This window comes from Urocitellus parryii, chromosome 6 (assembly GCF_045843805.1).
Source record: "Urocitellus parryii isolate mUroPar1 chromosome 6, mUroPar1.hap1, whole genome shotgun sequence".
NCBI classification, from domain to species: Eukaryota; Metazoa; Chordata; class Mammalia; order Rodentia; family Sciuridae; genus Urocitellus; species Urocitellus parryii.
Window position 1 is genome coordinate 24460821 of NC_135536.1, and position 23111 is coordinate 24483931.

Genomic DNA, 23111 nt, shown 5'->3' on the forward strand with positions numbered 1-23111 from the left:
GGGAGTAGGGAGAAATCTGTTTAAATGTGATGGGCAAAGGCCTCTGCAGTGGGAAAGCTTTGTGGTTATTAGAAGGACAGTGGAAACCTATGAAGAAAGAAGTTTTTGTTTGGTTTCTTTGCTTTTGTTTTTTATTAAGCAGGGGAGTTACAAAAGCTAATTTACATTTTGCAAAATTACAGCACCCTCCTGTGAGATTTACTTGTCACCTTCTCAGACTTGGCCTCTTTCCTCACTTGTAAATGCTTATATTGATGAAAGAATTGCAGGATGATTGAAAGGAGCAAATCATGTAGTGCAGTAGTATGATTCCTAGACTGCAGATTCTAAAAGTGCCATCGTTCTCAAAATGCTTGTTCAATATCCTCCATCAAAGAGCCCCAACTCCCTTACCAGGCCCTCTCACGATATTCCCCTACATGCCCATGGCTCAGCAGACTGAGTCACTGACAGTCAACAGCTCTCTGATTCCTTTTTCCTAAATAGATTCCACCCTATCTTCTGCATACCTGTGGAAATCATTTTGCAAAATATGATGTAAAGTTTCTCTTTCTCACAAAGCACATTTAAATGACCTAATTGGTTGTGACATTTCCCCTTCTAAGTTTCCATCGTAGTTTCAACTTATGTTTGTCATACTATAATGTTGGTTAAAATATTTTCTGTTTTTATATTTTCAATTTACTCACTAGATTCTTCCATTGACTATCACCAAGTATACCTTTTAGAAAAGCAGAACTATTTCAACCATTCAAAATATACGAATGAATAACTCATTCCTTATCCTTAAGAAAGTCAGACTCTAGTGAGACAAAACTCTCACCATCAGTAAATAATTGTAACACGATGTGGATACACTTAATAAAATGAGAATGAGCTTTTCCAACAAGGCATGTACATTTTGTAGATAGGGCCCAAATCTTACTCATATTAAAGTACATAGCACCTAGTACAGTGCCTAGAAAAAGTGTAAATATTCATATATGTTTAATAATTTTAGTTAGCCAACAAGAAAATCATTATGGAAAAAAATACAGAAAGCTGAAAATCTCATTCTGCAGATGCAAGGTAGAGAAAACTTTGCAAACCAAATACTATGGAGGAAGTTGTAATGTGAGCAATTAATAGAAACTGATCTAATAGTAGAAGTTCTCAGCCAAGAGAATGGTATATTTAAAGTCATAGAGTTTGAAAGAGTCTAGTGAGTGTCGGCATTGACATGCAAGATAGGAGTCATAGGTGAGGTGCATGTATGTCAACTTTTCATTCCTCTCTTCATTCAGCACATGTTTGCTGAAATCCACTCTTTGCTAGTCCCATTTTCAGGCACAGGAGAAACAACCATGAATGAGAGAGAAGAAGGCTTTGCTCTCAGAGCTCCCAGTCTAGCAGGTTAATCAAAGCAACACACTTACCAGGAACATCATGGAGATTTTCAAGCTACAGTGAAATGAAAACAAAGTAATACACTAGAGAGAGATTTCAAAGAGTGATTTTAAGACTGGGTCATTATGAAAGGCTCCTAAGGAAATGACTTCAAAGTTGAGCCTGATGTTAGAATAAGGAAGAGTGACCATGTGGCAATATGGATGAAAAATTTAGACAAAAGGAACAGATAAAGGCCAAATAGTGGGGGAAATGTGGAGATGTTCCAGGAATAAAAGAAAAAGGTGCAGAGAAAGGTCAAGGTGTCAAAGATCATGTGGGGACATGAAAACAGAGATAGTGGAGACCAGTCCTGACAGGTAATGGACTTCATCTTGGGGACCAAGGGGAAATGGCAAGATCTCCGCTACTTCAGGTGGGTGCAGCATAGACAGGAGGGCAAACAGAGGTTTAGGAAGGTCCTTCAAGGTGGGGTTGTTGCAACTGCCCAGATGCTGCAGTTGGAGATGCTGTGGGGTTGAAGTGGATAGATCTAAGTATTACTTTAAGCAATTTTAACTACACTAGAAGCTTTTGAGGGCAAAGTAAACATTTTACTTTCCACTCTAGAGCACAGACCAGAGTCTTTTTTAATATATAAATTTAATTTTTAGTTGTAGTTGGACACAACATCCTTATTTTATTTTTATGTGGCACTGAGGATTGAACCCAGGGCCTTGCATGTGCTAGGCGAGCGCTCTACTGCAGAGCCACAATCCCAGCCCCCAGACCAGAGTCTTGAATTGCTCATTGAAAGCACTCAATACCTAGGTGTGAGGTCCAGTGCATGTTCTCTGCAAACACTATTCTCTACTGCTGAAAAGCCCAGAAATTCTATACAAAGTACTAAGTAATACAAGGAGATCTGGTGGACAAAAGTTGTGTATCAGTTCTGCTCTGTCATCTAATACTTGAATGATTTGGTCAAGTCATTCGTGCCTCTTTGCTTTTGGATACTTCAGCTTTAAAAAGGTAGGATGAATAATCATCTCATGTGTTCTTCTAATGTACAGGGCCAGGGTGTAGAGGATCAAGAAAAATTATAAGTTGTCTCTGAAGCACTGTAAAACATTCTACAAACAGTAGTCATCATAGAGGGATCGACCACAATCTACAAAAACCACAAAAGAAAGCATATTGCACTTTCCTATGTAAAAAAAATATATAATTACATATTTACCAAATCATTGATTTATAGCATTTATTGAGAATATCATAAAGGATGTAAGAAAATGTGCTAATCCTCTAGCAGAATGAAAGACAAAATAGTCATAGGAAAACCAGCCACCCTACCCTGAGTGTCATCCTCTTAAATTGCTGCAAAACCTTCAGATACTTCCTTTTTTGGACAAATTGTACATTTTTCTTTTATGACAAACCATCTTCAGTCAAGAGCTCCTTGGGTAGTTAATGGTGTCTTGTGATGATCCTTAAAACTCTCCTCTCATTTTACTCTTGATTAAAAAGAAAGAAAGCGCGGGATCTAAGCCCTTGACTGATTTACACTTCAATTTAATTTCTCCCTTTCTCTTTCCTCTTTCCTTTCACTGGAAGAAACCTTCCATGTAATTAGGCTCAAAAGCTCTCATCAAACGGTTTGATTGAACTGTAGCACACTGAATTTCCCTCCTAGACTGATGGGGCAGAGAGAACTCGGGACCCTCTGAGGGAGAGAGGGAGGGACATGCCTGGGATGGAGTGGCACTGCCCTCAGGGGTGGCAATTAGAGGAAGCAGTGTGTGGGTTGGAATCTTGGCTCCCATGCTGCTCCCAGAGAGCTGCTCTCTGCTCCTCCTGTGTTGATTTGTTTCTCAGGTTGTGTTGGAAACCATCCCCATCTCCCAGACTCCAGTGAGACAGGGGACACGTGGAAAGGTGGAGCACCCACAATGTTGTGTGATAGAGAGAGGACTGAATGGAAAAATGTAGAAATGTGTGCAAACCTTGATTTGCCCCTAATTTGAAAGGGGTGATTTGGGAACAATTCACAGACTCCTGATCTGTTAGTTTCTTTGCGTGAAAAATCATTTGATTCGAAAAGATCTCTAATGACGTCATCCACATTTGGCACTCAGTGATGTCACACAAGCAAAGCAGCTTTTCGTCCCATGGGTGTCCTGCATTGGAACATTCTTAGTTAGCAGCATCCCCAGGGCCTGAGGAACATGAGGATGAGGTTATGAATCTTTTTCTGGATTACCAGGATGGAGTCACCTTTTGTCCAGAAATAAAGAGGTGCAATCTCAGGACTGTCTGAAAAAGTTCTTTATCACAAAAAGTCAAATACATATCTAAGGGCAGGTAGAGGATGGGGCTATCTTCAGAGTGACCCCTGGCCTGGAAAAAAAGAGACATGAGCCATCACAAAGAGAGGGATTGACTGTAGAGGGTCAGGTCTAGGTTTATGTTTACATAAACCTACTGAGATGAATATTGACATGGTGACATGAGTCTGTGACAAAACTGGACTGAATGGTGACATCAAATCAGGAAGAAAAGGTTATTAAAGCATTACTACATTAGGCTTAATCTTCATGCCTGATCTTTTCATCCCAAGCCAGGAGCTAATTGGGAATGTTAAGGGCTTTATGCCACAATGTTCTTCTCCAGCTCATACATTCACCTATATGGACATGCAAACACACCCACTGGCCCAAATTGCAAAACTATTGCCAATGTAGAAATAGTCAATTCAGTCAATTCATTAGTTCCACCATCACAATTAATGAACTGCACATATATGTATGTGTGTGTATATACATACATATGTGTATACAGACACACATACATATATGTATATACATATACATGTGTGTGTGTGTGTGTGTATATATATATATACACAGAGAGAGAGAGAGAGAGAGAGAGAGATTCAAGAATGAAAGTAGATTCAAGAGATTAAAGGTAATTTCATAAGAGACAAAAGGTATCTGAGAAACCATCAGGATTTTACCTCTGAGCCCTGCTAGAAAGATTACTATCAAACTCACACACAAAAAAACCTGGCAGGCCACTTGAATTCCCTTACTTTGCAGGTGAGAGAACTACAACCAGGAAGATTTGGTAATTTGTCTAAAATTATGGGTTGAGGGGAAAGCCTATAATGACTGTTGGAAACTGAGTTTCCCAAGACAAAGTATTTCTTAAAGTAGATCAAAAATTAGGAGAGTGACTCACCAATGGGCTCTCTTGTCAACGGAGGGGCTCTCATGCTTTGATCCTTCATTGAATATGCCACCATTCTTTGCCAGCTGATTTGGAACTCCTGTGTGTTAGCAAAGGCTGTTTTGGAAAGTCTTTCCTGGAATGTAATAGGGCATGTGAATGGAGGAAAGTATTCTAGTCAGTTGTTTTCAGTATTTGGGAACAGGTCTATGTTTGCACAGATGTGCTAACCAAAGTTCAAGAGAAGCAGTGGGCTAACTAACTGCTGGAAAGTGAAACTTGCAACCAGCCTTGGTGTTTTACTTAACACATATTTGCTTTGTTCCTTTGTCATTTAAAGATTTCAAAGAAGGAACGAAAGAAAGGAGATAGGAGGGTGTGGTTGTCTGTAGAGAAATAAATGAATTAGTTAACTCTCAGGCTCAATATTTTTTCTTATAAATTCACACTAATCATAGTACTTCCTTTGGAGGATGGTAAGAAAAATTAAAGCAGGTAAACTCAAGTATTTGATTCAATGCTTGACACAAAGTTGAAGTGTATTGTTAGCTGCTAAGTCCAGAAGACACTATAGTCCTTACAATTCATCTCTGCTCTAAGTAGAATATAAAAAAGGTCCTTTCAAAAATGGTCCAGGATTCATTTGAGAAATCTACCTTGAAAATTTAAATACTAAAAACACAAATTGTTTGGATGTCCAAACTAGTTCTGCCATGCATTATCCGCATGACCTCAGGCAAATGATTCAAACCTTCCATGCCTTCACATTCATGTCTTTAAAATGGGAAAACAACTGTACCTAACTCATAGGAGAGTTAAATGAACTAAAACTTCTATTGAACTAAAACTTTTAGAAAACTCTCAGGTACACTGAATAAGTTAAAAGAAATAGTGGTATATTTTAACAGTCATTAATGAGTCAAATAGATATTATTGTCATTCTTGTAAAAGCCTAGTATCCTCTCTTGGATTTATTTTATTTAAGAAGTTTGAATTAATATATAAGGGAGTGATGCATGCTTATAATCCCAGGAGCTTGGAGGCTGAGGTAGGAGGATTGAGAGTTCAAAGCCAGCCTCAGCGAAAAGGAAGCATTAAGCAATCAGGTGAGGCTCTGTCTCTAAGTAACATACAAAATAGGGCTTTGGATGTGGGTCAATGGTTAAATGCCCCTGCATTCAACACCCCACCACCACCACCACTATATATATATATATATATATATATATACACATACATATATGTGTGTGTGTGTGTATAAATAATATGCTCTGTGATCATACAGAGATATTGTTTCATGAAAACATATATACTATATTTGACTCATGGGAAAAATGTGTACAATGAAATCTCGACTATATAATCTCTAAGATCCTCCCTCTACCCAATTGTTTAGGAAGCCAAATTCTCAAATTCTCCCAATAGTTGAGATTTAACCCTATAATCTTTTTTTTTCCCCCAAAACTTTTAAAATGATCAGAGTGCTACTGAAATTGTCCTCAGAGAATCTGAGAAGGCATTCTTTTATCTGCGATCTAATTGTTTTCCAGGGCCGTTGGGCTTTTATTAAAACCAGAGTTTCAAAGCAATTGGAGTTATTCTATTAGTTATCAATTATAAAGAAGCCCCAAAGCCCTTTGCTGCCTATTACCACTTGCACGAGATAAGTCTGGAATTTCAGTCTAGAAATTAAATGAACTACTGAAGCACGTTGGACAACTTTTAACCAGCTCCTTTTATCTGGACCTGCTGAGACCAGTTCCGGCCTGGGGACACCAGTTCACTCTTCTTTGCTGGCTATGGCTCCTATTCTGAAGATAAGTTCCCACCCAAGACCACATCCCTTGAGATGCCTCCTGCACCTGTGCACTGCTTCAAGTCTTGCTTGCCCTTCATAAGAACAGCTCTCTGCATAGCAATTTCAGATTTTTTTAAAAATGCTCATTTCACATGGGTGTTTGGGCTGATTTCTTACTCCTTGTTTAAGTCTCTGCTGACAACCAGACCTTCCTGTCTCCTCCCCCTTCCCCCTTCTATGACACCATCAAATGACAAAGGTACAAAGCAAACAGGTGTTAAGTAAAACACCAAAGCTGGTTCAGTTTGATACCATGCTCTGTCAACCTGCTTCACTGCCTAGCAACCATGGTGGCTCACCCCGAGCTGGTTTCCATTTTAATGTGCCACACAGAAAAGCAACCTAAATATATATCCCTAGTTCCAAAGCATATAATCTGTAAACTACAGGAACAGGCGGATCATTTCCATTAGTTTCTTATGTAGCAAAAATCACAATTTGCACCCAAAGCGTGTAATTATATTCAAATTCTGAAAGACTGCCTCAGAAATAGTTGAAATTCATAGTTTGGGGGAAAGTCACTCAGGAGTATACACGGTTGTTGAAATGCAGGGGGTGAGAGGTGTATTTCAAAACAGTAAAAGAAGGAGGGCAACGACAGTATCTCAGAAAAATGTGGCTTGTTGGTTTCTAGGGGATTTATGTGTATACAGGTGCTCAACAGCTGACAAGCCAGGGGTCAGGACTGGCGCTGGAGATATGTCCTTGAATAATAATTGGGTCATGGCTTCCAAATGAAGAGCAGTAAGAGTTGCATAAAAAAGGTTATTTCTCACAATAAGAGGGCAGGGAAGAAAAGGAGTTTATTGAATTAGACAAAGAGGAGTGAAGGGAAGGGAGGGAGGATGGGATTAGCAAAGACAATAGAATGAATCAGACATAACTTTCCTATGTTCATATGTGAATATACAACCAGTGTAACTCTACATCATGTACAATAAGAATGGGATCCTAATTAGAACAGGTTATATTCTATGTGTATAAAATATGTCAAAATACACTCTACCATCATGCATATATAAAAAAAGAACAAATTAATTTTTTTTTTTAAAAAAAAAGGTTATTTCTTTCTTGCTCTCTGTTGGGTAAGACCCTACCAGGACAGGAATTCTCTTAGTGCACAGGACTCTAAATCTGAGCACTTCCTCACAAAGGGATCTCCTATAGAGAGGAAGCCTTCAGCACATTCCAAGAAATCCTATCCCTTAGCACAAGCCAGGCACCTATTAGACAGATGCTCATAATGAATTATTTTAAGCTTAAGGCCACAAAAATTCAATGCTGGCTGAATCCAAAGCCATAGGGCTTCAGCTGGTTAGGAGGAGACTGCTCTGCAGAAAGGGAGGTGAGGAACCAGGCTGTCATTTGAGAAAGGCTTGAAAGAATGAGAAGGTGAGGAGAAAAAGAAAAGCTGTGGACTTGGCATCCCACTGTCTGGGCTCCTCACTGAGTCTAACACTGACAGGATGCCCTTGGTCAGATGCTCACTTGGCACATGTGGCAAACTGATGTCTCTTATATCTATCCCCAAAGTTTTTTTTTTCAGAGAGAGAGAGAGAATTTTTTAATATTTATTTTTTAGTATTCGGCGGACACAAAATCTTTGTTGGTATGTGGTGCTGAGGATCGAACCTGGGCCACATGCATGCCAGGTGAGCGAGCTACCGCTTGAGCCACATCTCCAGCCCAACTATCACCGAAATTTTATGACACTGTTGGTGTGCTTCATAGGGATCTGTACTTTCCCAACACTTTGCCTCTTCTATGAGCTCAATCCCTCATCTCCCAGCATCAGAGAATCAATCACGTGGTACCTCCTTCCTCCCTGGGTTGGAATATGAACTGGATACTCTTGTGGATACTTTAGAAAGGTGTGTCAAAGGCACTATCAGAATACTTTGGTAACCTGTGTGCTGTATTCCTGACAAAAAGAGTTTGGTGTTTATTTTCTGTCATTTGCTTGAGCTGATGTGTTGGGTGGTATAGCAGAAAGATCAAGAGCTTATGGTGAGAAACAGGTTTGAATCTTGGCTTTTAGCACCGTATTACTTCAGTCAATCCATTTAACCTCTCTGGGTTTCAGTGTTTGGATTTGTAAAATAGTAGTATCTTTATTAACTTCAGAGCATGAGAGGATTCAATGAAATCATATATGTAAAGTGTCTGTAAGAGTGCCTGGCACACAGCAGGTGTGCTTTTGGTGTTGGTGCACCATCCCAGCAAATCTCTCTCAAAACCCTAACTGGAAGTAGAAATGAACTGCTTGCTGTTTATAAACTCCATTGCTGCTCTGCCTCCTGCCCCGAGATTGCTAAACACAGCAGAGCATTTTAAACATAACACACAGCTTCTTTCTCGTATTAATCAGATGTGTTTTAACTAAAGCTTCATTCTTCCCATCTCAGCATGACACTGAGTAAGGCTGGATGGTGGGCTTTATAGCATCACAGTGAGCCACTCCTATACATTATGCTGCTTCTCTCTGAGGGAAAAAGAGAAAACCTTTGTGGCTTTGGCAAAGTTATTAAGATAGTCAAGAAAATAGACCTATAAAGCATTGGCAGACCTGTGGAACTCAGACAGGTTTAAGATGCACAGTGGTGTCTTTAAGGACAGGTGGATCAGAGAATCACGAAATCCTAGTGCTGAGAAACTTTTGGAGAGATTGTCTCACCCAAAACTCTCATTGTACAAAGAAGAAAAAAAAAATAGGAAGTTTCCTCCACTATAGGATTAAGGCAGGCAGGAGCACAAGTGCACTCACACTACATCCCACACAGGGAACTACAGGTAAAGAAAGAGAAGAGGGAAAAAAAGATGACGATATCATTGAATGTCTAAAACTTAAAAAGATTAACACAATAAAAAGACATAATGTCACATTCAAAGTCCCAGAGTTGGTCAGAAAGAAAACTCAGAGAGTAAAATCTAGGACTCAGCACTCTGTTGTCTCTATAAAAATTCTAGTTTTAAATTCAGGCACCACAAAATCAACTCTACAGGTAGTGCATAATTATGTGTTCCTATCTCCTCTGTAACCTTCAAGTCCTGGAAAGTAAAACTATAAAAAATGACCTTAAAAGTAGTTCTCTATTTCTAGAGCTAAAGATTGTTGTCCTAAAAAAGACTTGATTCTTCCTAATATAAGCTAGATGAAAATTTTTAGTTTCTGGAGGATAGCGAACATAGAAATGTTTGAAATGTATACAATTCATTTACTACCAATGGGATCTAATTCTGAATTTCTCAATGGTCTCAGAATATTTCTTGGAGACCTCTCCATTTTTATTTCACAAAATCTCAGACATTCTAACTGGTTTGTTATAAGCTGTGATCCCTGGTTAAAATTTGCCTGGCATGGGTTTCTAGCTAAGGAGACACTTATCTTAAGTCAAAAGCTGACTGTAATAGGCTGTCTTCTTCTAGTGCATGAACAAGAAAATATTCATTAAAGTTTTCTCATCTATATTTCCCACAAAGAAGTAGCAGGTGAATGCAGCACCCCCTGAAAGACAACATCTATCCACAGATAGAGAAATTGGATGACCAATTTCTATCACCCAGCAACTTTGCACAAGGTATTCAAAGAGGGCAGCATTGTCACCAAAATATTTCTCATAACATATTTAACCTGTACATAGTGATTTACAAGGTGCAAAGCACAACTTGTTTAAGCTTCCATACAATTCTGTACATCTGCATGGTATTATTATCATTATTCCCAGTTTAAAGATGAAATTCAGTCTTAAATCAAGTGACTTGTCCAGGTTCACAAACCACAAAGATTAAGGTCAATTTCCTCCATTTGTAAATCCTGTGGTTAATTGGTCTCACCTCACTCAATACCACCCTTTCCATTAGAATTACATTATCATTCATCTTTTATCCTCATTAGCACAAATTCTCACAACTATTTATTTAAAAGTAACTGAATAATTCAGAAACAAATAAGTAAAAATATTCATTCTTTCACCAAAGAGTTGAAGACCTTGGAACTTATAATAACCAGAGGTTCATAATTCACAACATATTTCCTCAATCATATCACCTTAAGCATCATGATTCTGTCATGAAGTAGACAAGCTGTCTCCTATTTATATTTTAAGATGAACTTTCGTAAGATAAAAATCCAACAGAAAAATAATAAAATTGACACTTTTTTAAAGGACATATTTTTAACTACCCCCCCCAAAAAAAGTAAGCATTGGTACTTAATCTTATTTTTCTTTAGTTAAGAATGAAAAGTGAAAAAAGTTGGTGGTGTGTATCTCAGGAAAGGAAAAGAAGAACCTTCAAATTCAAGTCCTGCAGGGAAGTCAGGGGGAGGGCTGGGAGTCTGACTGAGAGGGCATCAGATCTAGGTAAGGAAGGCCCAGGCGAGGGACATGAGACTGTGTCTGCAGAGATCCTGTCTGTATAGACAGGATTCATCAACATGCACATGGAGGTCAGAACTCCATCACAGCACATGAACTGAGATAAAATAAACACAATTTTTAACCAAACCTACTTTTGATGTTTTACCTAGATATATGTAAGTAGGATTTTTCTTCTTGAGGCACCATTTTATAATATTGAAAAATGCTTCCATAGTCACTGAGGTTTTATTTTACCATTCTAGAGATTTAGAAGAAATTCACTGAATGGTTACAGCTTTACTTCTGTCCCAGGGAAGAGGGATAGTATAGTGTCTCCTCAAAATTCGTATGTTGAAGCCCTAAACTTTGGTGCCTCAGAATATGACTATATTTGGAGATAGGACTTTTAAGGAGATTATTAAAAGAGCCCTAATCCAATTGGATGTGTGTCCCGGGATACACAAAAACATCAGGAATGCAAGAACACTAAGGAAAGAGAGAACATTAAGACCCAGTGGGAAATGGCCATCTGTAAACCAAGGAGACAGGTCTCAGAAGAAACCAAACCTGCTGACACCTTGATCTTGGACTTGCAGCCTTCAGACCTATGACTAAATAAATCTCTCCTATTCGAACCAACCAGCATGTGTTATTTTGTAACTGCAGCACTAGAAAAATAATACTGGGAGGGAAGTGAAAGTCCAAGGTTCATCTTCCCAGACTTGCCTCCCTCCTGGGTCATCCAGGGTCCTAGAAAGGCCAGATCTGATAAAGTAATTCACATGTAAAATGAAATATATTACCTCTTCCCGATTCAAAACTGGTATTAAAGGAATAAAGTTCTTACTATGCAAGTCTCTCCATCAGCCAGTTTGGTGGAGAGTTTTATTCTCCCCTCTAAAGGAAATTGTTGATTCTCTTCTCCCCTCTCTTCCTGTGATATGGCAGTCCTCACATCAATCCTACACAATCACATGTTAAAAGTCCTAAAGAAATCTACACTAGGGTATTATAATCTTCCCACAAAGGTCTTTCAAGAACAAAATTATCTCCAGCCCCACCACTTGCCAGTGAATTTCAGAGGAAAACAATGCAAATAGAGGACAGAGAGAGAAGGAGAAACCAATTTAATTAATTCATTACCAAGGCCAAAGATATATAAATCTTATCATTTTATCTGTCAACCAACACTCTGAATTATTCAATGTACCAAATCCCCAGAAGGAAAGCAGAAAGAAAGTAGCTAGAAAGCAGCTGGCTGCCAAAAGAAAGTGCTCAAGAGATCAGAACAGAACAAGCCCCATAGCTGGGAACAGTTTGAGGTGGGTCATTATGACAAGGAATGAGACAGGGAATTTCTTCCAAGGACTACTGACTCCTGTGCATATGCATGACAACCACCACCACTTCTACCAAGATGGTGTGAGCTAGACTTCTGCCCCCCCCCCCACTCCCAGACATGCACATACACTGGGTTCTGAGCAAGAAGCCTTCCTCCAAATTTAGACCACATGTTTTACTTTTAAAGTAAGTTTTCCAAGAGTTCTACATCCTCACCTAGTTCCACAAAATGTCTACGTCATCAGGAAGGTCTGTTATTTTGTGGAAGATAAAAATAGAAGGTACATACAAAACCTTGAATCCTCGGAGAAATCTCCTTTTAAAATGGTAAATATGAAGGCAATTTTTCAAGGCAAATGAATACTGGAGTTCCAAAAGGGGAAAAAAAGAAATGAGGAAAAACTCTACAAAATCCCTTTAGCAAAATGAAGGCTGGTAAGCAAATTTTACTATTTATGTGTTCTCTATCACTAAACTACTTAGCCCTTTGATAAACATGGAAATGTGGAAAGTATGGAAACAAAGAATAGATTTAAAGCAGATGATCAAAAATAATCTGAAGGGATATTTTGAATACCATGAGAATGTACATTCCATTTTATAAAGGAAATTTATATTTTATAGTTACATTAATTAACTTGACTTGGTATGTGGATCCCCACCCTCTCCTTGTACTTTTTAAAATACAGAAGCACTTATGGATCATAGTGACCCACATACTTCTAAAATGATTCCTAACAGAACACCCAATATCATATTTGGTTCTGGATCCTTTGCAGGTAGGAAGTGCTCAGTGTTAATTGATTGACAGTTGAAGACAGCAGGGCTAGAGGACCTAAGTGAAGGGAATGCACAAAATTAAAAAAAATTAAAAAAAATGGTACTGGATTTCTGTTAGGAAGGAGGTTAATTCTATCCTGAAGCACATTCCTAACTTAAGGCTGTTTGGTGAACACCAGGCAGGTGTGAACTTTTTTCTCCCCAACTCACCAAGGAATTCAGCTTCCTCTAGGCTGTCCTGGGATAGACTTCAGGCAAATCTATAACATAATCAATTTTCTAAAGATCAGCACCAAGCGTGGGTAACAAAAAGGGTGAAATGCCAGATGTTTGGAGATTTTTTTTTTTTTTTTTATTTCTTCCACCTGTTTTACCATGGTGAATCTCATTATAGGGTGGGATGATGAGGAAGGTGACCGGAGGTGATCAGCAGCAGCTCTGAGGATTTCTGGCTTTTCAAGGAATTGAGCAACAGGAGACACAGTACTTTAAAAAACTCTCAAAGAAGGTTCTTGGATTGAAGGTTCTAGTTTTGGTTTTATATTGGAATGAAGGACAGACAATAGAAAGCATTGCTTTTGACTGAGTGAGGTTGGTGGTAAATCATCAGAAACAACCCTCAGCCTCCTGGTGCTGTGCCTCCTACCACCTCCACCAAGATCTTTCAAAACAATTGCTATTAACTAGGCCTTTGTCTTGGGCTAGGGGGGAGCAAGTGCACTCCAAGAAAGATGGAGAGGTGCATTAGCAAAGCTCTGTGGGGTCTCCTGGTCTTTTTAGTTAGATATGCAAAAGGTCACAGCTGGGATGTGGGAAGGCAGCCAGAGGTTGGGGCATCTTGTTAATTGCTGCTTGTCTTGATTTCAAGCTCAAAAACATTAATTAAATATGCAAGGAGCCTACTTAATATAGATGCATTCACTCTCCAAGCCCCAAATCAATGGGGTAGGACTTAGTGAAAGAGGACACTGAAGAGTTGAATTCATGAGCTTACTTATCTTAGCCATGCCAGACTCTGGAGTTCACTGCATTCTGCAGCTCTGGTGGCTCTGAGGGCCCCTTCTGGGGTATCTGGCCATTTGCTTAGTTTGTTCTCCTTTTCCATCACACTGAATCTCATCAGTTGCAGGTTAATGAGAAAGAAGACTGAAACCGAGTCAAAAAAGATTTAGAGGATGCTGAGCAACCAATCCTTAAAGAAATCAAGTAAGTGCTCAATCCCTTTAGGAGAGGTGGGAGGAGGCAGGGAGAGACTGACCCAGGAATCCCAGGGAAGTACTCTTCTGTAAATTCCATCACTTACTAGTAGCTGCCTTTAACTCTTTACATGCTGAACAGAACCCAGCAAGAGGATGCCAGCCTATAACCTCTAACTAATGCATAATTTTCATCTCCCTGCTGATCATTTACACTAATTAGCAAAATTTAGCTAATTATCGCTGAGCGTTTCCGTGCTTAATTATGGCTATTAGTAATAGCCTGTCTGGCTTCCCCATCTCCCACATCTCTCTCTCTCTCTCTCTCTCTTTTTTTTTTTCCCTAACTCTTCCCCCTACCTGTTTCCCCCTTGGGACCCAAGTTTCCATTTCAATGAAATTGATTGGGACCTGTTTTTTTTTCCTATGTTATTTACTTTATTTTATTCATTTATTCATTTTGAGAGAGACAGAGAAAGTCTATACCAGATCCAGCAGGAGTCTCAGAGAAAACAGTCACCAGATCAGCATCAAGCCTTTGAGTAGTCCCTCCTCCCCATCAAGCCACTCTACCAACCTTACAAGCTCTGAGCTGCTTGAAATAAAATTTAAAGAGAGAAAGAGCCACAGTGTGCATTGGCATTTTTCTTAGTGTGCTTCCACTTCACACTACAGATATCACAGTGCAGAAGCTCACAGCTCAGAGACAGTGGAAAGAATCAACTTTGGAACAGGGTTTGCATGCTATAGGTCTTTAAAATAAAAGTAAGGCAGGGACCCCTAGTGTGGTTCCTACTGATGCTCTCTGAAGGGCTGCCCCTGCAGTCACCCTCTGTGCTTCCTATTCCCTTCATCATCAGAATGGAGTGCATAGTAAACAAATAAGGAAGCTCTTTTCCTAAGAACAGTTTACTACAGCAAGCTCCTACCTTTAACCGCAGACATTGCCCTTTTAGAGGCAGCCTGCTCAGAGCTGAATATATTTTTAAGAACCACAGATCTCTTCCTTCCATAGCTATGTAGGAAGGTTGTTCAGAGCAAAACATAGCATACCTGTTTTGATTAGAGGAGACCATTCATTCTGCCTTAACTGAAAGATTATTGCCTAAGTGGTGGAATCAAAGTTACTATCATTTACACTTGGGTGAAGTATAAATGGACAGCCTTACACATATTGCTTCCTCTCTGGTAGCTAGCAATATTAGATGCCCAGTTTTAGTGATCCCTGCTTTCTCAACTAGTTGTGGGCAAACACGAAGCTGCCAAATTGAACAATAATGGCCTCTGGTTATTAATTATATTTTCTGCCTTCTTATACTCAGCTACTCTCCCCTGAGCTTTACCACACAGACAACTTTACAGGGATTCAATCAACTTTAGGCTGAAGACTGAATGATGCCTGCTATCTGCTATTTCTCCACAACTAGCACTCAAATGAGACCAGAGAAAGGAAGGGTGAAAGCAAGGTGAATGAATGATTCCTCAATGTGTAGCATAGGGTCTTGTCTGATAAGCTGTGTGTCATCAAAGGGGGTGAGGGATGCAAAGGAGAGAGGGGTGTTTGTGCAGTTATGCTGGAGGGAGCTAAGGTGAGGAGAACCCTTCCGAGAAGACTGGGCAACGTGAGCCTTTAAGAGAAAGTGGAAATTTTCTTCCCTCATGCACATGCGATGCTTTTTTATCATTCTAAATTCAATTTTGTATGCTTTTCCCACCCTTGACACTACTGAAAGACGAGTGGGTTAAGGAATTGCTATGCCCCATTAAAAGGATAAAGAGCAGAGAGACCCACCGTGCCCTCCTCGAAGGGAAACAGGGGAGCGATAGATAGAAATAGGCACTGAGTGATGCTTGCTGCCATGGAAATGGTGCTCGTGCTGAGAGTGAGACCCCGGCGAGGAAGAGGAGGAGGAGGAAGCTACATTAGAGGAACTCCACACAGAGCTGACGATACATCCCCAGAAGAGGGACCAGATTCCAAGCGTCCAGGCCGGCCGGCGGGGAGGGCTCCGTCTCGCGTGGATTCTCAGGTGCATGGTCAACGCACTGGACCACTACAGATGGGCAGTTTCAATTCCAGCCAGTGAAGAATAATGAAGTTCATGATGCCCAGGGGCCCATCATAGTGAGAGGAAGAGTTGCCCGATTTGGGGAAAAGGGAAACAATAAGAGGTTTCAAGAAAACTGATGATGAATCAGTTAAAAAAAAAAAAAAAGATAAAAGACAAAGCCCCCTTTCCCGGAGCTAAAATTTAGGATGCCAGAGTCCGCCTAGGTAAAGCAAACCTCCTAGGGAGCCCCCGCATGCCACACATGTCAGGGGAGGACAGGCGAGGCTTCCTCCTGTTCTCTAGGCACCTTGGGTCTGATGACTTAACTGCACACTCCGAGAAGCCACACGGCAAAGGTGGAAACGAAGAAAGAGGAGGAAGCGGCAGGCGACCCAAGTAGATTCAAGCTAGTTTATCCCAACATCCAAGGAGTTTGAACATTTTTTTTTCCTCTTTCGACTTCCATCAGATGCAATGCAGAACCGCCAGGCAAAAGGGGGCTGCAGGTGGAAGAGTTCTCCTGTTCCTGAGAGTCTCGGCGGCGGAAGGGCTCGGAGGCAGTTAACCCTGCGCTTTCTGGAGGAGCGCCACGGAGCAGCCGCCTGCTTCCAGGGTTCCCAACTGGATGAAAAGAAGACAGCAGCAGCAGCAGCCAGAGGAAGAGAACAAGAAGGACTGGAGGGAAAGAAGAGCGCGGAGCAGCCACCCAAACCAATGAGGCACAAGGCGGAGGGAGGTGGGTGGGCGCAATCAGGACAAGAGCTAGAGGAGGTGCCCTGCAGGCGGCAGAGGTGGCCCAAAGGCGGGCGGGCTCCTGCAAAGTGCGCGGAACAAGGAGGCACAGGTGAAGTGAAGCGAGGAGTTGGGGAGCCAAATTCACAAATGGGCAAGTCATATGCAAATAGCGCACTCCTGAGAGCAAATCAGTGCAGCCCGAGCGCTCTGCCGAGGGACTGGCTGGCTCGGAGGAGGGAGGGGCCCGAGCGACCTGGAATCCCGGCCCTCCCCATTCAAGTACACGCGCGTACACGCCCGCTAGCCTCCCGCGCACTCTGCACGCCCTTCTCTCACTCTGTTCCCGCCCGGTTGTGTGTGTGTGTGTGTGTGTGTGTGGGTGTGGGTGTGGGTGTGGGTGTGTGCGCGCGCGCGCCCTCCTTCACAAGTGTGAGTGAGACCCACAAGACTGACACTGCATCTTCCTTTATCACACTTCCCCTGCTCCTCTGCCAGGCACTTGCAACCAAACTCGCTCGGTATAAGGCGCCTTTTACAATTTTAGAAGAAAAATTCAGGCAGCGGCTAATGCCGAAGTGGCCCCAAACGGAAGTAAAAATAATCCCCTTAAGTCATCAGGACCGCCTAGCTGCTGCAGGCTACTGGGGCGCAGGCTGGCTCCTCCCCGCCTGGCGGCCAGCTGGGGCAGCCACTTTTCTAGCGTGAGTCTCTGGACCAAGATACTAAAGGTCCCACCTGCAGGTTGAAAGGAGGGAATCTGGTGTCCCGGTTCTCAAAATGAAGGTGATGGGGTAGCCCTAGCCCAAGGACTCCAGAGTGAAGGGGTCAGAGACTGGGGACCCTTTGATACAAGAAGTCGACTTTCACCCCGATGGACAGGAAGCTTTTGGATTTCAGGACCTAAGGGTGAGCGCTGGAGCTGGGAGTGCTTGTCAAAGAACTTCAGGAGGGGCGAGGGTCCTAGGTCTGTGGGTGGAAGAGGGATGACTGGTCTGTCCTGGATCTGTCACGGATGTACTGCTCCACGTGGTTGAATTATCTCCAGGCGCTGGGCACCAAATAGAGCACGGTGTTTGCATCAAGGCTGAACCTGCAGAGTCCCAGTGGCAGCGCTTGTGCTGGCCATCTGTGATTCCAGGATGGAGCAATGATATTCTGGACCAGGTGGCTTTCACCTCTCCACAAGGCATGCCGAGTGAGAGAAGCAAACCGAAGGACAGCCATGCCTGGACTGGTGCTTTTCCACTTGGTCCTTGCTAGCTTTGACTTTCACCTAAGCACTCATCTTGATTCAAAGTTCATTAAGTTTACAGGGAGGTAGGGATGTAGGCTGAGGAATTGATAATTGCTAGATACATCATATCCACTATATTTAGGTGGCATCTTTTAAAAGATGCTTATAGCACCTATTATATATTCCTGTTCTCTTTTCACCTCCCTCCCATGATAAAGAACAGGAATTAAGGCAATCTTATGCATCTTGGGACACCCCACAGAGATGTTAAGGAAGTAGCTTTATATCTCTCCAATATATCAAGATACCAAAATCTACAGGTGATTTGTCCTCAAGGTCAAATATCAAGTCCATTTCAGAATTTATGATAGTGTCTTGGCAGGCTGGTTCTGAAGTTGGTGTTCTCCTAAATCTTCATGCTGCCCACATAAATGCTGCACTGTCATCCTAACTGCCCTGGCTCTCAGCTCTAGAGTGATTCAGGATGCACAGTCTTCCAGGGAGGTGTCCCTCTGACAAGGTCTCTCATGTCTGTGGGTGGAGACTTACACACTCAATGTCTTAAATAAGCAACACATATTCAGTAACATCACAGCAAGGTGGGGGTGGTATATGGACATTCAAATGTAAGTTTCCTCCTCTTTAAAGTGTGGATAATTCCTCCCTCCTTAGGTGGTTGGAGATTTTTAAATGAGATCATATATATATATATATATATATATATATATATATATATATATATAGAGAGAGAGAGAGAGAGAGAGAGAGAGAGAGAGAGAGCCATACACACACACTATATATATATAGATAGATAGATAGATATAGATATATAGATATATCTGGCATAGCACCTGACAAATAAAAACAGTACTCTTTATTCATTAGGAAAATAACCTGAAGCTTCAAGAAGGTTAAGAACATGTTTAGGGTCTTATACTGTTATTGGTAAAGTCATTAAAAAAAACTTTAATATACTAAACATTCTTTTTTAAGGCACATTACAGTTCCTATTCAACTCAACTGCTTTTTGATTTAGCGCCCCCAAAGGGTTCCCACTGCACTTGGAACTTGCTCTGATTCTATGTCATGGCCCTAAAGAGACCTACATGGCAGGCTTCTGCCTTACTCTGCAACTCCATCTTCCCCCAGACTAGATCCTCTAGTCACCCAGACCTTCTTTCTGCTGATTCAATGTACCTAGCTCTTTTACAGCCCAAGGCCTTTATGGTATTGCTGGTCCATCTCATCTGGAAAGTTTTCCCCCCCATATTTTCATGTGATCAGTGCATTTCAAATGCCACCATCTCAGAGGTCCTCTCTGGCCCTCAGTGCAATTAGCCACTGCCATTCCAGAAGGGCATTTTGCCCCTTTACTCTGTTTAGTTTCCTTCATGGCATCACAACATTCTGAAATTGTTTTACCTGGATATTTATTCAGGGTCTATCTCCTTTAAAAGATGACAAAAATTATGTTAAGTGAAATCAGCCAGACTCAGAGAGACAGGGTCACACATTTTCTCTCCTGTGTGGAAGCTAGGGAGAAAACAAGGAAAACAAAGGATTTCTTAGAAATAGAAGGAAGACCAAAAAGGTGAAGGAGGGGACTGGAGAGGTACTGTGGATTGTCATTGATCTAATTATGTTTTCTGCTTGTACAAATATGTTACCATGAAACCCAATGTTCTGGGTAGGTATTACATACAAATTTAAAAAAATGATGGTAATCTCCCTGATGGCTGAGCCTTTTTCTCACTCTCCCCTACATCCTCTGTGTGGCAGACAATGGGTAGCACATAGTAGGAGCTTAATGAATGAATAAATCCAAAGAACTAATTGCCAACCTCATAGTCACATGTTCTTAAACTGTTTCATGGACCCATTTATCTGCCTTTAGTGACACTGATCCCCAGTGGCAAGCTCTCCAAAATTGATATGCAGGACACCTACTTACTTGATGCTTTTCTTCTTTACTAAATTGGACTGGGCGTTGGAGATTCTGTTTTGACTTCATCCCACGGAAGCATGGGAAGCTTAGAGGCCCTTCCAATTAATTCTCTGCTAAATAATAAAGTGAAAATAAATCCTTAATGCAGTATAAAATCTGCAAATGCTGCTGGTGTGTCACAGTTGGAACTATTCATTTTACTTGTCATACTTATAATTTATTTACTTACTTTCCACAAAATGTCAAGAGAAGTAGGTGTGAGTTCCAGAAAGTCAGATTCCAAGTGTGGACACAGCTGAATACTGAGACCAATCAGAGGACAAATACAAAACTGGTTTATTTTACTTTTTCCACTCTGAAAAAACTAACCCATAATTATCCTGATAAACTGCATGTCTTATTAATATTTTCATATGCCCTCTGTCCCTCCCTCTATTCAACACATTCCTATTTAGAGTTCATTTCTAACTCCCGTTCTTCTCAGGTTTTTTGGAGTTTACATTCAGCTGACATTTTAAATATATTTTTTCGAGATTTTTATCTCCAGTGATACCTCCTAAACACTGCCTGCAGCTAGAATTGTAGCAGAAGGATTGTCCTCACCCATCAGAAACTGCCCTCAGTCCTCCTGAGTTCTCTTCTCTAGTGGGACCCTTCAGTGACAACACTTGGGGATCAAGTGCGCAGCTACAGGATAAAGATGAGTGTCCACTTTTAAAATAGAAGAGAAGCAGATTTAGAAACGTTATGCTCTGCACAGATTTAGTTGAAAAAGCATAAATAATTTCACAGGAACATGCAGGCTGTGCCCCACTTGAACAAACCCCTATGAAATCCAAACCAGACTCTTTGAAACCTTAAATTTCTGAATGGAATGCAGATTGTAAAAACTCACATAGCTGGATCGACTAGGTCAATAACTGGGTTTCTCTGTTACTTCAGACTTTAGAATTTGGCATCAGAGACTTCCTTTTTTCCTCTTTTAATCTCCCTATTTTCTCCTCTGGGGAGACTATCCCAAGGTAAAGTATGAGAGTCTTTACCCTCTGCTTCTTTGCCTTGTTTTGTTCTCTGCCTCATCTATAAAGTGACCTAAAGAATCTTGGCTTCTAAAATAAGCCTCGTGATGCACTTAAGTGTGTCAGGCATCAGGAACCTAATGCAAAGACGCCCTGTCCGTCATCTCTCACAAAACATTCTATCTCTGCACATGGCTCTTCTCACTTGGACAGGCACTGACTTGTCACTTTGCTGTCAGCAGGAGATACCTGTCAAGTTCATCATTGCAGACACATCTAATAGGACTGCACAGACCCAGGAAGGACAGAAAGCCTGGGACGTTCTGTTCACCTAAGCCCTTAGATGAGGACCCTCTTTCCAAAATTAAAAATTAGAAATATAGAAATCCTTACTTTCTCTTTCGATGCAGGGATCCAAAAGGCAATTTAGGGGGAGAAGATCAAAAACACACACACACACAACAACTAAACTCTCATAATGTGGAATGAAATAAACTCCTGAAAAAATACAGGTGACTGTTAACACGACTATAAATATATCCATGAGTTCCAGTGACACCATAAAACAGTCAAACTTTGCTTTATTATATGTCAGTAGATTTATTTATAGCCACATAATTCATCCTTCTCCTCATTTATTTAAGAAAGCCGTCTTACAAAAAAGCAGAGTTTGATTATATTTTCCATTGGGGGATATAAAAGAGAAGCTTGATTCTTCTAAACTTTATTCCTACATGGATTTGATTTGTTTAAGAAAGGGACGATGTCATCTGTGTATTGTTTTGTAGTTTAGAGAATGCATATATTGCTTCTCTTTCTTTAACTTATCCTTCTTATAAACATCCATAGTTTTCCCCTTGTCCTCCTTGTGGCTGAAATAGGAATATCAGCAGTTTGAATATTAAGAAAAATCTCTGCAGGAGATTTTCCAAATCTTTTGAGTTTGATCAGTTGGGTTGGGATATTTATTGCGTTAGAATTTTTATACATTTCTTCAAGGACAAGAAAAATGTGAAATGTTCCTTAACCAGGTTCCTTTGAAGTCCAAGGTAAATTATTTTAATACAGAAGTGTTTTTTTTTTTTTTCCCTTTCACTCAAAGACAGGGCTCAATTAGTTCCTCAAAGAGATTTACACCCCTGTTAGTCTCTACTAAGCTTAACATTGGATATCAGAGATCTAAACTATCCATCCTCAGGACCATGACAAATTTCTATTCAGTTTTGAAGAGTCAAATAAAATGGATTATTGTTATATAATAATATAAAGAATAATTGCATTTATATATTTATAGGATAACTTATCTAATTGAGGATTTAAAGAACACGTCGAGGGCACATAATGATTTAGATCTTGGATTCTGGTGCTCTACTGCCTAGGTTCAAATCCTGATTCCACTAGTTCCTTTGTACTTTAGCTTTTACATTATAACAGAAATAACCATGCTGTCTATCTAGCAGGGTTTTTTTTTGTCAGGATTTAAACAACTATCACATGCAAAGTGCACATAAATAGTGCCTGGAATATAATAAATAAATGTGAGTAATAATTATTGTAATTATTATGTTATCGTTATGATTATGCTTTTTTCCCAGATGACTTATTTAGAGTTATCCCTGCAGATGGTATTCTCTTCTTATTTATACAGATATCCGGGAGAATGATTAAAGACAAAGCTCCCTCAGCAATTCCAAAGCAGAGCATGGAAAAGCTACCCACTTCACTGGATTCTCTTTGCTCCTCTTCTACGGGAGAGGGAACAGCTTCCTCTTATTCTCATCACAAGTATCCTTCAATCCAATGTCAAAACAAAAGCAATTGGTTCCGGAACCAGAAAATGCCAACTACCAAAACCCAGCATTGTTTTATAATTGTTTTTCAGAGTAGAGTGGAACTCTCAGGATCCCAGTCTGCTTTGGGATCTGGAAAGGCCTGCTGGTTACTTCTCCTTTGTATCTCTTCCTTTTCTCTCTTTCTTGTCTTAAAAAATAGATTCTAAGGATT

General features: G+C 40.6%; 1 protein-coding gene across 16 annotated transcripts in view; it reads right to left on the bottom strand.

The window, feature by feature from the left end:
• Nrxn3 (neurexin 3) overlaps positions 1-23111 on the bottom strand; it is a 1484695-nt gene that overhangs the window by 509447 nt on the left and 952137 nt on the right. For 5 of the 16 annotated variants that reach the window (XM_026401109.2, XM_026401140.2, XM_026401131.2 and 2 more), the window contains exon 1: positions 15916-16159. The exons of the other annotated variants lie outside the window; for them this stretch is intronic. In XM_026401109.2, the coding sequence (XP_026256894.1) occupies positions 15916-16159 (244 nt within the window). Of the gene's footprint in view, positions 1-15915; positions 16160-23111 lie in introns of those variants that run through there. 16 annotated transcript variants of the gene reach the window in all.